Here is a 17,912-nt window from a genome sequence, read left to right as displayed (position 1 = left end):
CTACACCCCCCTTTCCTGGGGAAGGCTTGATAAAAATCCTCACCAATTTGCATAGGTGAACACAGACCCAAACCCTTAGATCTTAAGAACAAGGAAAAAGCAATAAGGTTCTTGAAGAATTTTAATTAAAGTAAAAGAATCACCTCTCTTAAAATCAGGATGGTAAATACCTTACAGGGTAATCAGATTCAAAACATAGAGAATCCCTCTAGGCAAAACCTTAAGTTACAAAAAGATACAAAAACAGGAATATACATTCCATTCAGCACAACTTATTTTAATCAGCCATTTAAACAAAACAGAATGTAACGCATATCTAACTAGATTGCTTACTAACTCTTTACAGGAGTTCTGACCTGCATTCCTGCTCTGGTCCTGGCAAAAACATCACACAGACAGAGAGGACCCTTTATTCCCCCCTCTCCAGCTTTGAAAGTATCTGGTCTCCTCATTCGTCATTTTGGTCAAGTGCCAGCGAGGTTATCTTAGCTTCTTAACCCTTTACAGGTGAAAGGGTTTTTCCTCTGGCCAGGAGGGATTTAAAGGTGTTTACCCTTCCCTTTATATTTATGACAGCTCTAAACTAGGAATTTGGGGGAGATGTCCAGGTAATCTCCACGCCAGATTTTAACATTAAGAGGGAAGAAAACAAAGTAAGAAAGGATACAGCTGTGGGTAGGAGATTGGACATAAGGAGGAAGAGCAGTGTGGATACCAGTCTAATAGGTCATACTGGCTGTAGCATGTCCAATCGGGTACAGAATGTGAGCGAGGCCAAACAGCAAAAATTAAGACGTTTGTACACCAATGCGAGGAGCCTAGGTAACAAAATGGAGGAACTAGAGCTACTGGTGCAGGAAGTGAAACCAGATATTTATAGGGAGAACAGAAACATGGTGGAATAGTCGTCATGACTGGACTACAGGTATTGAAGGGTCTGTGCTGTTTAGGAAAGACAGAAATAAAGGTAAAAGGTGGTGGAGTAGCATTGTATATCAATGATGAGGTAGAATGTAAAGAAATAAGAAGCGATGGAATGGCTAAGACAGAGTCTGTCTGGTCAAAAATCACATTGGGGAAGAAAACTACTAGAGCCTCCCCTGGGATAGTGCTTGGGGTGTGCTATAGACCGCTGGGATCTAATTTGGATATGGATAGAGCCCTCTTTAATGTTTTTAATGAAGTAAATACTAATGGAAACTTAGATACATAGATATTAAGGTCAGAAGGGACCATTATGATCTAGTCTGACCTCCTGCACAATGCAGGCCACAGAATCTCACCCATCCACTCTGCAATAAACCTCTCACCTATGTCTGAGCTTACTGAAGTCCTCAAATCATGGTTTAAAGACTTCAAGGTGCAGAGAATCCTCCAGCAAGTGACCTGTGCCCCATGCTACAGAGGAAGGCAAATAACCTCCAGGGCCTCTTCCAATCTGCCCTGCAGGAAAATTCCTTCCCGACCCCAAATATAGCGATCAGCTGAACCCTGAGCATATGGGCAAGATTCACCAGCCAGATACCCAGGAAAGAATTCTCTGTAGTAACTCAGATCCCACCCCATCTAACATCCCATCACAGGCCATTGGGCCTATTTACCATGAATATTTAAAGATCAATTAATTGCCAAAATCATGTTATCCCATCATGCCATCTCCTCCATAAACTTATCGAGTTTAATCTTAAAGCCAGAGAATTAAAGGTTTGTCAGTTTACAGCCCAGGGAGGAGATGACACTGAGTGGCCTGAAGGTGTCTACTATGAAGGGAAAAGTGCTGGTGGCATGGAAGAGGTGAACCTCTCCATGACCCTTGGGCATATGCAGCGACAGCAGATCCAGGAGCTGTGCACTACCTACACGCTGACATTCGCAGCCACCCCAGGACTGACTGAACGGGCATACCACTCCATTGACACAGGTAATGCTCACCCAATTAGAGCCCAACCTTACCGGGTGTCTCCTCAAGCTAAAACTGCTACAGAACGGGAGATCCAGGATATGTTACAAATGGGTGTAATCCGCCCCTCCCACAGTGCATGGATAGATTCTAGTTCCCAAACTAGATGGGGAGATACGTGTTTGCGTGGACTACCGTAAACTAAATGCTGTAACTCACCCAGACAACTATCCAATGCCATGCACAGATGAACCATTAGAGAAACTGGGACGGGCCCAGTTCATCTCTACCTTGGACTCAACCAAGGGGAACTGGCAGATGAATCCGCTAGATGAATCCGCTAAGGAAAGATCAGCCTTCATCACACAGGTCGGGCTGTATGAATTTAATGTGCTCCCTTTCAGGCTGCGGAATGCACCCGCCACCTTCCAAAATATGCAAAAACTTGCATATTCTCCCAATCCCACTGGGAGACCATCTACAGTCGCCTACCTTGAAGATGTGGCCATATTTTCGGATTGCTGGGCAGAACATCTGGAACATCTACAAAAGTCCTTGAGCGCATAAGGGAGGCAGGACTAACTGTTAAGGCTAAGAAGTGTCAAATAGGCCTAAACAGAGTGACTTACCTTGGACACCAGGTGGGTCAAGGAACGATCAACCCCCTACAGGCCAAAGTGGATGCTATCCAAAAGTGGCCTGTCCCAAAGTCAAAGAAACAGGTCCAATCCTTCTTAGGCTTGGCCGGATATTACAGGCGATTTGTACCGCAATACAGCCAAATCGCTGCCCCACTGACAGACCTAACCAAAAAGAAACAGCCAAATGCAGTTCAGTGGACCAAAGAGCGTCAGAAGGCATTTAACCAGCTTAAAGCAACACTCATGTCTGACCCTGTGCTAAGGGCTCCAGACTTTGACAAACCATTCCTAGTAGCCACAGATGCATCCGAGCGTGGTGTGGGAGCAGAGTTTCATCCTGTTGTGTCTCTCAGCAAGAAGCTGTCTGAGAGGGAAAGCCACTGGTCAGTCAGTGAAAAGCAATGTTACGCCATTGTCTACGCTCTGGAAAAGCTACGCCCATACGTTTGGGGACGGCGTTTCCACCTGGAAATCGACCATGCGCGCTACAGTGGCTTCATACCGCCAAGGGAAATGACGAAAAACTTATTTGGTGGAGTTTAGCTCTCCAAGATTTTGATTTCAACATACAACACATTTCAGGAGGTTCTAACAAAGTGGCTGATGCACTCTCCCATGAAAGTTTCCCAAATCAACAGGTCCAAATCGTCCTTAAGATGTGGGAAATATTGTTAGTCTTTATACAGTTAGTAGTATATTTAGAGATGCATGTGTCTTGACTGGTTTCAGAGTAACAGCCGTGTTAGTCTGTATTCGCAAAAAGAAAAGGAGTACTTGTGGCACCTTAGAGACTAACCAATTTATTTGAGCATGAGCTTTCGTGAGCTACAGCTCACTTCATCGGATGCATGCCGTGGAAACTGCAGCAGACTTTATTTATACACAGAGAATATGAAAAAATACCTCCTCCCACCCCACTGTTCTGCTGGTAATAGCTTATCTAAAGTGATCAGGGCCTAATAACATCAGCCACACTATCAGAGGCTCGTATACCTGCACATCCACAAATGTGATATATGCCATCATGTGCCAGCAATGCCCCTCTGCCATGTACATTGGTCAAACTGGACAGTCTCTACGGAAAAGAATAAATGGACACAAATCAGATGTCAAGAATTATAACATTCATAAACCAGTCGGAGAACACTTCAATCTCTCTGGTCACGCAATCACAGACATGAAGGTCGCTATCTTAAAACAAAAAAACTTCAAATCCAGACTCCAGCGAGAAACTGCTGAATTGGAATTCATTTGCAAATTGGATACTATTAATTTAGGCTTAAATAGAGACTGGGAGTGGCTAAGTCATTATGCAAGGTAGCCTATTTCCCCTTGTTTTTTCCTAACCCCCCCATGTTCTGGTTTAATTTGGATTTAAACTTGGAGAGTGGTCAGTTTGGATGAGCTATTACCAGCAGGAGAGTGAGTTTGTGTGTGTATGGGGGTGGGGGGATGTGAGAAAACCTGGATTTGTGCTGGAAATGGCCCACCTTAATTATGCACATTGTAGGGAGAATGGTCACTTTGGATGAGCTATTACCAGCAGGATAGTGAGTTTGTGTGTGTGGTTTTTGGGAGGGGGGTGAGGGAACCTGGATTTGTGCAGGAAATGGCCCAACTTTATTATCATGCACATTATGTAAAGAGTTGTCACTTTGGATGGGCTATCACCAGCAGGAGAGTGAATTTGTGTGAGGGGGTGGAGGGTGAGAAAACCTGGATTTGTGCTGGAAATGGCCCACCTGATGATCACTTTAGATAAGCTATTACCAGCAGGACAGTGGGGTGGGAGGAGGTATTTTTTCATATTCTCTGTGTATAAATAAAGTCTGCTGCAGTTTCCACGGCATGCATCCGATGAAGTGAGCTGTAGCTCACGAAAGCTCATGCTCAAATAAATTGGTTAGTCTCTAAGGTGCCACAAGTACTCCTTTTCTTTATGTGTCTTAACTGTTTTCTCCTAGAGCTCCAGGAAGAAATCACAGCCAGTGTTTCACCCTATCTGTGATTTGGGGGGCATGTCATAAATATAAAGGAAAGGTTAACCACCTTTCTGTATACAGTACTATAAAATCCCTCCTCACCAGAGGCAACATCCTGTTACCTGTAAAGGGTTAAGAAGCTCAGTTAACCTGGCTGGCACCTGACCCAAAGGACCAATAAGGGAACAAGATACTTTCAAATCTTGGCAGGGGGAGAAAGGCTTTTGTTTGTGCTGTTTGTTTACCTTTTGTACTCTCTTGGGACTGAGAGAGGCCAGACAGAAATCCATCTTCTCCAACCCATCCTAATCCAAGTCTCCAATTTTGCAACCGTATAGGTAAGCCAGGCAAAGTAGATTAGTTTATATGAATTTTCCCTGTGTTAAGAGGGAGGTTTATTCCCATTTTCTGTATCGTTAAGGTTTTGCCCAGAGGGGGATCCTCTGTGTTTTGAATGTGAATACTCTATATTTTCCACCCTGATTTTACAGAGGTGATTCTTTTACCTTTTCTTTAAGAACCTGATTGCTTTTTCATTGTTCTTAAGATCCAAGGGTTTGGGTCTGTGTTCACCTGTACAGATTGGTGCGGATTATTATTATCAAGACTTCCCCAGGAACGGAGGTATAGGGCTTGCGGGGATATTTTGGGGAAAAGACGTCTCCAAGTGATCTCTTTCCCTGTTCTTTGTTTAAAACACTTGGTGGTGGCAGCATACTGTTCAAGGCCAAGGCAAAGTTTGTACCTTGGGGAAGTTTTTAACCTAAACTGGTTAGAATAAGCTTTGGGGGTTTTTCATGTGGGTCCCCACATCTGTACCCTGGAGTTCAGAGTGGGGAAGGAACCCTGACAGGGATTAATAAAAATAATTTTAGTTATAAGTTGGGGATGCATCAATTAGAAGTAACGGAGGAGGAGAAGGACCTTGGAGTATTGATTGACCACAGGATGACTATGAGCTGCCAATATGATATAGCTGTGAAAAAAGCTAATGCGATCTTGGGATGCATCAGGCGAGGTATTTCCAGTAGAGATAAGGAGGTGTTAGTACCATTATACAAGGCACTGGTGAGACCTCACCTGGAATACTGTGTTCTGGTCTCCCATGTTTAAGAAGGATGAATTCAAACTGGAACAGGTACAGAGAAGGGCTAATAGGATGATCCGAGGAATGGAAATGCTGTCTTATGAAAGGAGACTCAAGGAGCTTGACTTGTTTAGCCTAACCAAAAGAAGGCTATGGGGATAGAGGACTGCTCTCTATAAATATATCAGAGGGATAAATACCAGAGAGGGAGAGGAATTATTTAAGCTCAGTACCAATGTGGACACAAGAACAAATGGATATAAACTGGCCATCGGGAAGTTTAGACTTGAAATTAGATGAAGGTTTCTAACCATCAGAGGAGTAAAAAGAAAAGGAGTACTTGTGGCACCTTAGAGACTAACCAATTTATTAGAGCATAAGCTTTCGTGAGCTACAGCTCACTTCCTCAGATGCATATCGTGGAAACTGCAGCAGGCTTTATATATACACAGAGAATATGAAACAATACCTACTCCCACCCCACTGTCCTGCTGGTAATAGCTTATCTAAAGTGATCATCAGGTGGGCCATTTCCAGCACAAATCCAGGTTTTCTCACCCTCCACCCCCCCACACAAATTCACTCTCCTGCTGGATTTGTGCAGGAAATAGCCCAACTTGATTGTCATGCACATTGTGTAAAGAGTTGTCACTTTGGATGGGCTATCACCAGCAGGAGAGTGAATTTGTGTGGGGGGGTGGAGGGTGAGAAAACCTGGATTTGTGCTGGAAATGGCCCACCTGATGATCACTTTAGATAAGCTATTACCCGCAGGACAGTGGGGTGGGAGTAGGTATTGTTTCATATTCTCTGTGTATATATAAAGCCTGCTGCAGTTTCCACGATATGCATCTGAGGAAGTGAGCTGTAGCTCACGAAAGCTTATGCTCTAATAAATTGGTTAGTCTCTAAGGTGCCACAAGTACTCCTTTTCTTTTTGCGAATACAGACTAACACGGCTGTTACTCTGAAACCTGTCATCAGAGGAGTGAAATTCTGGAATAGCCTTCCAAGGGAAGCAGTGGGGGCAAAAGACCTATCTGGCTTCAGGATTAAACTTGATAAGTTTATGGAGGAGATGGTATAATGTGATTTTGATCTTTAACTATTCATGGTAAATAGGCCCAATGGCCTGTGATGGGATGTTAGATGGGGTGGGATCTGAGTTACTACAGAGAATTCTTTCCTGGGTATCTGGCTGGTGAATCTTGCCCACATGCTCAGGGTTCAGCTGATCACCATATTAGGGGTCGGGAAGGAATTTTCCTGCAGGGCAGATTGGAAGATGCCCTGGGGGTTTTTCGCCTTCCTCTGCAGTATGGGGCATGGATCACTTACTAGAGGATTCTCTGCACCTTGAAGTCTTTAAACCATGATTTGAGGACTTCAGTAAGCTCAGACATAGGTGAGAGGTTTATTGCCGGAGTGGTTGGGTGAGATTCTGTGGCCTGCATTGTGCAGTAGGTCAGACTAGATGATCATAATGGTCCCTTCTGACCTTAAGATCTATGAATCTGGTGATCTGTGAAAAGTCTGAGGTGAACATAATCTGTTTTCCCTCCTCTAAAAGCAATTGGTCTCCCTGAGTCCATACTGTGTGCTGTGATAAAAGAAATAAAAAGCATATGGTCATAGATAAAAACCACAGATGCCTTGGATGCATCTGTGTTCTCCTGTTGAAGGCAGTGGGAATTGTAGGAGCACTTCTCAAGAAGAAGTTGCTTGTAATTTAGAGAGAGGAAGCAGTGATAAGCGTATGCACTTTTATTAGACAGTGCCCTTAATAGCGGTTCTTTGCTCATTCCCTAACACACTCATGTAATGTGAGAAGATGTTAGAATACACACAGGAACTAGTTCCATTTTCTTACTCACTTTTTATTCATACTTGGAAAGTTTTGACAAAGGATGCCTTCCCCCTATGACTGATGTCTGCCCTCTTCTAGAGAAACTAAATTGGCTCTTTTGGATACTGCAATGGAGGACAGGCTATATCAGACATCTTTTTCAGGTCTTGGTCCTTGATTCTCATTCATGCTAGATTAATGGTGACTAAAAGTAAGTGATTGCTGTTCAGTGGTCTTTGTGAAATCAGCATGTCTCAGTCCTGTTTCTAGACATCCATGTTAGAAACAATTGCTATGACCACAACTGGCATTTTATGTTGCACTTAGCAACCAAGAATTAGATGGGTCTTGGAGAATGAACTATTCTTAACTCCCTACAGGTGGGTGATCCTCTAGGATACAGTCACTAATGAGCACAGAGGATTTCAGGGATGTCATTCTGACCCCTTTTACCCACAGTACAAATCACGTGGGAAGGAGTATTATTTGGTGGTTAGAATGGGTGACAGAGAATCTGTTTGCATATCTACTGCTGATAAGCTGTATGACTTTCGGCATGTCATTTCATCTCTGTATCACTTTTTCCATTTGTAAAACATGGATAATACCTACTCAGTTTGTGAAGAGCTTTGAAAGCCTGAGACAGAGGTGCTATGATGCTATTTGCAAATAATAAGTATTACTACAAATTTTGAACAGAAAAAAAAAATCTAAAAACATTGTGATAATTTCTGTTGATCACAAAAGGGCAGTTCCTTCTGGAACTACACATTGAATGCAAGTAGTAGGTGGGATAATATTTGTGCTCGGAAGGAGACGTGTTAATTGAACCTCTGGAAGTGCTAGTTCACCATTTAGCATGATTTATGAATTTCCTTTATGTGGTCTTACAGGCATCCAGATAGCAAAGTAATATTGACTTCTTGTCTGAACCCTAGAAGAGTTTATGAATAAAGTCTACTAATTGTGTTAAAGTGCACTAGAACTGCAGTTACCTATAACTGAATATGTCATAACATCAATACCAGAACAGCAGTAGTAAGAAATCGCCATTTAGAGCATGTGTTAGGCACTAGAAACAAAAAGGATCAAATGCTGAAAGTTGATTTTGTTTTCACTGCAGATCTTGGAGTGACAAATGAAACTACGCTCACGAACAAGAAGAGATCTCAAGAGAGAAGGAATTTAATCCATTCCTCTAAGCTAAATCTTGATCGTAAAGATCTAGCCAAAGATAGCAAAACAGGAAGTATTCTTCCACAGGCTCAGCAGTCTCCAACTCTATCATGTGCATCTATCTTACAGGGAGCTCATGGTTCCTTTGTCTCAAATGAGTCACATGGTCCATCTCTTATACCCACTAAAATGGCCCCTTTGAGGTTTAGAGATGAAAACTTTTATTCTATGCGTTGCTTAAACATGGAAGATTCCTATGAAGAAAATGATACTAAAGAGGATATATTAGAGAAAGAATTCCTTTCTTTCAATCTAAATCACTCTCCTACTCCTCTAGGACAAATTAGCAAATTTAGTGGAACATCCTTGGCACAAGATGAACAATGTAACTCTGAAGAAGCTGGATACGATAGAAGCATTTCATCGAGAAGAGTTGAATCTTCTCATGGACCATTAAGACAACACAATGTAATGGACACAGCTGTTGAACAGTCTTCATTAAGGCGAAGAAACTCTAGTGACTATGGAAAGTCTTACACTCCAGATGGGAATTCTTCTGAAGGTGCTGATTGCAATAAAAATGAAAATGAAACTCCATTATTTAGCTCAAGAAGCTCACGAGCTGAAAGCAGACCAGGCAGCGCTCCTATTGCTGAGACTCTTAATAACATTAGCTCTATAGATAGGCCTAGTGTCAATATTTATAACAGAGAATTGCAAGCCTGTGAAAGCAATCAGAGGCATTATACTGATCTCCTTACTTCTGCAAGGTCAACAGTTCATAGACGATTATTGTATTCTGCATATAATGCTCCAAGATCATTAATACAATCTGCACCTAGAGCTGAAGTCTCAACAGATTTGAGCTTGACACCTGTATCATCTCAAGTATTGGATTTGGATGGAAGTTCAAGGTTTAATGTTCGTAGACCCTTGTCTCCTATAAGAAGTAGAGATTCTTTTTCTGCTGCAGAAAGTTATGAATCTTCATCCCCTATAGTCAGTACACCTGAAGATAATAGCCTACTGGATGATAGTATAGATAATGGTTTAAAGAGTGCATCTCCAAATGCTGCCTTACATGATGAAGAGAACTTATTAAATTCACATAGTTCTTTTTTATCTATAGATTCTTCCAACCCATCTTTGTTTCAAACAGATTTCACAGCCCACCTTCACATGGCTGGCACATTACATGATCAATTACCACTTGCTTTGCTGGCAGTGTCTGATTTACAAAATCAAAGTAGTGCTATGAGCAGCATGACAGCATGTGATACCACAAGTGCAAAGGAAACAAACAAACATGCAGACCCAGAGAAGCTTAAGAAACTGCAGGAGAGGTGAGAAATACATATTGTTACCCTTTTGACATGAGCAATTAGCCAAAGTTTGAGGCCCTGTGGGTTGTTTCCATTGGGAGGAGAAGTTGATGATGGAGGCAGGTACCTTTGAAGCAATCCTTTTTATTTCCAAAGAACATCTAAGTCCTGTTTCCCTGAACACAGAAGGAAAAACAAACAACTGGCGATATTTTCTTTGCTCATAGCTCTAAGCCCATTCAGCCTAAAAGCTCTTTCAATAGGTTTTTCTCAGGGCCATACTCTGTGCTTGTTCAGGCAACACCTGGCTTTCTTCCTCTTCCCTGGAGTTTCTCCTGCCTCTCTCTCTCTCTCTCATACATACACACTACTCTACTAAAACAGTCCCTGGGAAGCCCCCCTCCACCCAGTTAGTTCAAATTCCCAAGCAACCTCACATGTGCATGTGCATGTGTTTTGGGCAGTGACATGCACTTCTGTTTGGGGTTGAGACTTGTTGTTTCATAAAAGGATCTGACTATTTCTTACAGCAATCTTAAATGAAGGATGGCAGTTGCATACCCCAATTTTAATGAGGCTTAGCTTAACTCGTAACAGTGTAATTCTACAGGTCACACATCCATGATTTCACATTAACACGCAGTTCTATAGTTAAATGGAGAGCTCCGTGGAATTCAATATTATATTTGTATTTGTTTATATTAAGGTTGCCCAGTGTTTGGCCTTTTGGATCCCCTTTGGTAACAAATGGCTGGATTTTATAATCTTTCAAAATTTCCATATCGTTAAAACTCATTGCCAGCTACCTTTGTGTGCACAGGTGAAGAATTAGGTCGTAACCCCTTCCCACCCCCCACATATTGCCCATTATAGTTACAATTTTCCCTTACTCAAATGCTTGCCAGTTTTCATAACTTACAGTGACACTGAAGCTGCTTTTAGTTTTAGTAGGGCGCGTGTGCGCATGCACACATATGCGCCACTAGTAAAAATGGCCGTACTTATTGTTTCCAATGGAACACAGGCTGTTGAAGAGAACTGCCATTTCACTACTACAAAATAGATTGTATCCTGATGCTTCTCCCACTGACACACGACACTTACCTTGTGTCAACCTGGAATATTTGCTAATGTTGCTGAGGTTGTAATTAAGGTTTGTGTAATACTGTGGAGGAGATGAATGTGTTCTTTGCTGTATGTTTCTTTATCAGTTGAAGGCAGAAGTAAATTCCTTTGGATGATCTGGAGTCTGTCACTGTCAGTGGAAGTGTGCTGTGTGGGCATTAGGATACAGTTAAGAGGTGGCTAAGATTATTATTTTCTTGCTTTTTAGGGTATCATAGCCATCCTTAATCTCTTTTAGACCAAGTTTTTGGTTATGGAAGGAATATAGATAAAAAGAAGCCATCCATACAGATGCTAAGGAAGTTAAGAGGATTGTCTGTTCTAAAAACTTGTTAGCTGACCCAGTTTCTCCACTTTCTTCCCTAAAACTGTAATTTCCTTGGCTGAAAAGACTTTCTGATATAGGCATATTGGTCAACTCTGGGTTTCCCGCTGCTGACTGTAATCAGCAAGCTGCTCTTTTTCTCAAGCAGTCATTTCAACAATTAAGAACAAAGATGTTTTCATGAAAATGTGCCTCTCCATCCCATCTTTCTACTCCCCCAGAACATAAACCAACTGGCCACATATTCAGTTTTTGCACTTAACAGAAGTGACATAGCTCTGAGTCATACAGTAGTACCAGAATGTAAACTGGACACGTAGAAGAACAAAGATGCTTTATTTCAAAAGGTGTTAACCCTTAGAATACTTAGCCCAACATGTCCACTTCTTAATTCCCCACTCCCTTTCTAAAAAGCCTCACCCACCAACTAGGCTGTAACAGACTCTGGCTTTTTCACCCACCTCCTTACAGCTACCGGCCTGTGGCGAAGCGAAGATTCACTGGTGCAGCACCTCCTGCTGGTTGTCTCAGGAATTAGCTCTTTCCAGCCTTCAGAGCACCCTCTGCAGGCCGGTGTCTCGCCTGCTGCTGGCATCCGTGTCCCTCCCAGACAGCGGTGCCCCTTTACCTTGGTGTCCTGCCCCCGGCAATGCTCCCACACTCTAGGTCTCCCCTCCCAGGGGAACCTACAACCTCTAAACCCACCTTGCCTCAGTGGCTACTGCCAGTCATTATCTAGCCCCTGCTCACTGGGGCAGACTGCAGTCCGTAATGGCCACTCATCATTGCCAAGGGGCGTAGGACTAGCTGCCTCTGCCTATTCCCAGGCTACACCTCTGTAGACCCAGTACCTTTCCTGGCCTTTAGCAAGGCCTTCAGCCTGGGGTTGGAGTACCTCAGCTCCCTTTACCTGGCACGGCACAGCACGGCACGGCTCTGCTCTAGGTACCTTACCCCCAAGCAGCTAGCCCTTCCCATTCCAGGCCTAGAGTTAGACTCCTCTGCTTCTGGCCCACAGCCCTCTTATAGGGCCCTGATTGAGCTGGCCACACCTGTGGTCAGCTACTCACTCAGCTTTTCCCAGCCCTCTCCAGGGTTGCGTTTACTGTTGGCTCCCCAGGGCTGTTTTAACCCCTTCAGGGCCAGAGCAGGGTGACCACTCTGCTACACAGCCCCAGATATCTGCACTGCCACTTTCATATGCTTGCTTGACTTCCTAATACCATCTTCTGTCCCCCTGCAAGCTCTTAACCCAGGGGATTGCTAGAAAACTAGTAGCAGAGGGAGATGAATCATGTTGGAAGGGCAGGCTAGGAAGGAAGTGGGAGTCCTAGAGATAGAAGCTTCTCCTACTGTCTCAATCTGTCCAATCATCACCAAAGGATGTATACCTGAGGACTGTCTAGTTTTCTAAAGTTATACAGGTGTCTAAAATGCTGTATATAACTCTATAGGGTCTCATATTTTATCACCATAAAAGGAAAGCAGGGGTATTTCTTGAGTTGCTTTTTCACCTTCAGAAAATCTGTTTATGATGAGTTTGCCAAGTTTAACTAAAATCAATCCAGTTCTCAGTTGTTTTGTTGTTTAGAATTTTAGTCCTTGAACGTGAATCCTTTCTGGTCATTTTGATGCATGCAAGAAGTGTTGATTGTAGTTTAGTTAAAAAAAATTAAAATCACATTTTTCTCCATTGTTTGTAATTAGGGAGTCATTAAAATATCCTCTCGTCCCCATACACTGTTTTGGTCCTTTTCCTTCTAGTTAAAATATATTTCCCCTTAAAAAAAAATTGTATTCCATTTGTTTCCTTGATTTCAACACATCACAGCTTTGCAAATAAGGCAGTACGCATTAGCTACCACACCCTAACTGGTTCTGCAGGGGTTGAGAGCAACACAATGTGGTTCTTGTATAAAAAACAGTGGCTGTAGTTTCTGAGCTGTACACTGTCAATCATGGATTCAAAAATTTAAAAAAAAACGAGGATTTAGAAACAACAAGATTTCCTCCCCCCCGCACATCTTAAGTTTGACAGTGAATAGTAATTGCAACCTATTGGATATTATTTGTTCAGATCACAGATATATTGAAAGATGATTAGGGAAGCCTCTTTAACCCCCCCCTCCAAAACATGTTAATTAAAGTATAAATTAATTCTAATGTTAGACTGTAGAGTTTGGTGAAAGAATATTTCTGATTTGTTCTATTGTGTCTTTAGTCTACTGGCCGAAGACTCAGAAGAGGAAGGAGACCAATGCCGAATATGTCAGATTGCTGGGGGCTCTTTAACAAATCCACTGGTAGAACCATGTGGGTGCGTAGGAACCCTACAGTTTGTTCATCAGGAATGTCTAAAAACATGGCTGAAAGCTAAGATAAAATCAGGTAGGAATGTGAGAAGAGAGTACTACAAGTGCAACAGCATGTCACTAGTTTAAGAAACCTCATGATATGAGGGCCAAATTCACCTTTGGAATCACTCCCTGACATAAGTGGAGCTATATCAGGTAATATCAGTGGCGTTACGCACCAGGGATGAATTTATCCCATAGGTTTGTCAACATTTCAGTCTTTTTCCACAATGCAAAAATTAGGTCAAATAACCGCAAATATCTGATGGCCTTGCTTAGACTTGTGCTCATCTGTTGACCAATGGCCAGAACTAAAATTCTAAATTTCCAGAGTTTACCATATAAAATAAGCCAATTTATATATATACACACACACCAAAGGCTGAGAGATTTACACATTACTAGCAGCATCATGTGAACAACAAATTTTGTAGGATCCATAAACTTCACATGTAAGACTAATTAATGGGGAGGAAAGGGAGCATGTTGAATGACAAATCCATAAAGTGAGAAAAACATGTGTTTTTAAAAAATATTGAAGTAGGGGGAGAAGGAACCTGCATACAATGAATTTTAGTGCTCATGAAAATAACTGATAGCTAGAGAAAGGTACACTGCAAATTATTGCTATGCAAGCTTCCCTGATCTTCATCCCCCACCTTGGTATTGACATATTAATACTAAAATGAAACATTCCTGGTATTCTATTTCTATTCCTGTCCTGAATGAAGATCAACAACATTATAGTGCTATAAATGTGAATTGCAAAGCAGGGTTTTGCAAAGTTTTGCATAATATGGACCATATTTTAATACAAAGATTGTCTTGTGAACCACTCCCCCTTACATTTGAAATCACACATCAATTAAGCCATTGCTTGCATGGAAAAGGAATATTGAGCATACATGTATGTGTTTTAGCTGCCTATTAGTGCAATTTAGCAGCTAGCAATGAAGGAGAGGAGTCAGTGTCATATAAGAGTCACAGACTCAGATCTCAGCCTCCAGAGATAAACTTGCTTATTGTTATCACTTAATTCAATGTATTGTGAGAACTTACTGTTTAGATATGTGTCAAAAATTCTTTTCTTAGATTCAAGAAGACAGGAGCCCACACCAACCTTGTTTTATTCTTCATCAGCACAGGATGTAGCAGTTAAATGCAGATTCTTAATCCTTGGTCAAATTCTTGACTGACCCCAGGATCAGGGGAGTGAGCTACTTCCCTCATCTTCCACAGATCCTGCCCTGGGTTCAGGGAGAGTTCAGCCAGCCAGCTTGGGAGCCAGAGTGAGAAAGAACACTAGCAAGGGGAGAGAGTGTTCAGATAGTATACTGGAAATTCATTTGGCATTTGATTAGCTATGTGTTTGGATGGGCAGAAGTGGGACTTCTGGTCAGCAAAGGATTTAAAAAAAAAAAGGTGTTTGTCTTTAGGGCAAGGCCCTGATCTGAGTATCTGTAATAACCTTGGATTATTTTCAATGCCCAAGAAAAGTTATAGAAGGACACATGCTTTTAAACTATACTAACCACATATTAAATATAATACAGTGGGCCCCAAAGCAACTGGAACCCATTGTTCTATCTTAGAGTTTTATACAGGCACCCATCACCACAATATCTGACTGCCTTCCACACACAAAAAATCAATGGCAATAGCAAAGTTTCAAGAGGATTTCATGGAGTCTCTAGAGTTTCTTTCATTTGGGGGTGAAAATCTGCTTGAGGTTTTTTAAAGGATTTTATTAATTTCCTCCTCTTTATTGAGGTGTGTCTCCGTGTCATTTTTATGGTGGAAAGCAACTGAAGCCGATTGTTCCCTTCTTTGTTGATGGGGGCTGGGCAGGAAGGGGAGGAAAGACATCCTTTTCCACTAGGAGGGTGGTGAAACACTGGAATGCGTTGCCTAGGGAGGTGGTAGAATCTCCTTCCTTAGAAGCTTTTAAGGTCAGGCTTGACAAAGCCCTGGCTGGGATGATTTAATTGGGGATTGGTCCTGCTCTGAGCAGGGGGTTGGACTAGATGACCTCCTGAGGTCCCTTCCAACCCTGATAGTCTATGATTCTATGATCCAGTGAAAATACTAGGCAGCACACTGGACCTTTATTTGGTTGGTATTGACCAGGCCGTAAGCGCAGAGACTTGATATGTGGATGTTATGGTTATATTTTACTTGAGACTCACGTGGCATTTTCCTGGACCTTTTCTCTTTTTCACCACTATCCTCACCAGTTCAGTGAATGAAATTGCATTTCAGAAGGTAGAGGTCTCACTATGCAGTCAAAGAGAATAGCCAGAGTGTCCAGTCTCGTTTTCACTGGAGTCAGTGGCAAAATTCCGGGAGACTTCAAAACAAATAAATACAAATAGAAGCGTTTTACTGGTTATCTGGAGGTGTCGTTTTTCAAATGTGGTTCCTGGACTATAATCCGACTTCTAGTGTTTTGTGGAATTAAGGACTTGGAGAAGCAAATGGTGATAAGAGAGAGGGCTTGTTACAAAGATTCCTCTAATGAAATGGCCTGCCAGAAAGAAAACTGACCCTCTGAGTTAGATCTTACTCACCATTTTCAACTCTGCCTGTTGACTCTTCAATTTACAAGGGGGAGGGGGAGAATCTATCTTGGACTCTTTTTTAATTTTTCTACAGTATAACATACATTTATAGATAACAAGCAAGAGAAAAGAGTATTTCACATCATACTGTCAGTCTTGAGTGAGTTGGTCCCTATGGGCCAGGCCCATATAGTTAGGGCTAGATTTTCAGAAAAGCTGAGCTTCCAGTTAGGCACTGGACTGAAAAGCCAGATTTCCAAAAGATCTCAACATACTGGGTGCATGTTGGTTCCTGAACAATTTTGAAAGTCTGGCCAAAAGTGTCACAATGGGAGTGGTTTCAGAATGGACTTTTGAGAATCTGGCTTTTATTTAGGAACCTAAATGGGAACTGAACTCATCAGAAAATCTGGTCCCAGTTGTGGGTGCTGGAAATCTTGGAAATCTGGCCCTGAAATGTTGTGAATGGCCACTTACATTAATTGAACTTATATCCATTTGTTTGAAACAAATGTACATAAATATTACTTTTCTATGTCAAATAAACCATACTGATCAAGGTATGCATCTCATAACTCCTGCATTTGTAACCCATATCAGTTACAGTTTTGTAAACTGTTATACATCACATGGAGAGTTATAGACAATACAGCTAGTATTTAAAACCATTATACAAAGCTCACATAATAATGGGCATGATTAGAATAGAGTTCAATGGAATTTAGATTCAGAGCTGGCAACCTTGAGTAAAAAATGGCTTAAAAATAAAGGTTCCATATAGTAGTGATTTTGTAATATACAGAGACACTGTGCTCAATATGGACTTATAAGTTCAACACTGTATTTAATTCCTCATTTAATTTCAGGTGCTGAGCTGGGGGCAGTGAAAACTTGTGAACTGTGTAAGCAGAGCCTGATAGCTGATCTGGATGATTTTGATGTGAATGACTATTACAGAAATCACCAACAGTCTCAGGTAAAAAACTGACTCTTTCCAAATAAAGGCCTGTAATCCTATTTTGGTATTGCTGGCTTGCAGTACTGTGTGTGTGTAATGATCTGCCATCATACACTGAAGCCAGCTAAACTGCAAGGAAGAGATATTTTTCTTTACGCAGATTTAAAGACATGTAAAAAAGCCCGAGTAATAAGAGTCTGAAAATAATAATCGCAGTTCATTTCACAAAACTGCCCAATATCACGAGGCTTTGAGTGAAGGAAGTTTGTAATTACATTTGGAGATGGGGAATAACATTCTTGTTTGCTAGGTAGAGATGACATTGCAGCGTGAAAGCCTGTTGAGGGGAAGACTAGCCAAGGTTCGTTGTTCTCTTCAGCATCTTACAATTTAAAAAACACAGACAAGGAGAAGATTCAGGTGGATTTTTTAATTTCAAGGAATTGAACATCATCCCATTATTAATATTAAAGTGCTGTTTGTGAAACAAGTTGAATAAATTCATTTTAAACAGAAAAATTCAGGGGTAAGACACAGAGATATTGAGAGCTGTAAGAAAACAAACCTAGCATCACAATAAATTTAGGGTTTTTTTAGCTTTATGCCTGCCAAAAAGAGTAATCTGCTTAATTTTCCAG

The 17,912-nt window shown here is 41.7% G+C and overlaps 1 protein-coding gene and 1 long non-coding RNA gene across 9 annotated transcripts in view; one reads left to right on the top strand and one right to left on the bottom strand.

Annotated features, from left to right (window-relative positions):
• LOC140903955 (uncharacterized) overlaps positions 1-17,912 on the bottom strand; it is a 71,670-nt gene that overhangs the window by 20,337 nt on the left and 33,421 nt on the right. The window lies entirely within an intron of this gene.
• MARCHF10 (membrane associated ring-CH-type finger 10) overlaps positions 1-17,912 on the top strand; it is a 101,797-nt gene that overhangs the window by 58,018 nt on the left and 25,867 nt on the right. For all 8 annotated transcript variants that reach the window (XR_012156391.1, XR_012156390.1, XM_073326000.1 and 5 more), the window contains 3 exons: positions 8,580-9,975; positions 13,626-13,792; positions 17,183-17,292. Coding sequence is in view for 6 of the 8 variants with exons in the window: in XM_073326000.1 (XP_073182101.1) it covers positions 8,580-9,975; positions 13,626-13,792; positions 17,183-17,292 (1,673 nt within the window). In the remaining 2 variants the exon portion in view is untranslated. The remainder of the gene's footprint in view (positions 1-8,579; positions 9,976-13,625; positions 13,793-17,182; positions 17,293-17,912) is intronic.

This window comes from Lepidochelys kempii, chromosome 27 (genome assembly GCF_965140265.1).
Source record: "Lepidochelys kempii isolate rLepKem1 chromosome 27, rLepKem1.hap2, whole genome shotgun sequence".
NCBI classification, from domain to species: domain Eukaryota; kingdom Metazoa; phylum Chordata; order Testudines; family Cheloniidae; genus Lepidochelys; species Lepidochelys kempii.
The sequence above is the reverse complement of the archived record's forward strand: the minus strand, read 5'-3'. Positions and strand labels throughout refer to the sequence as shown.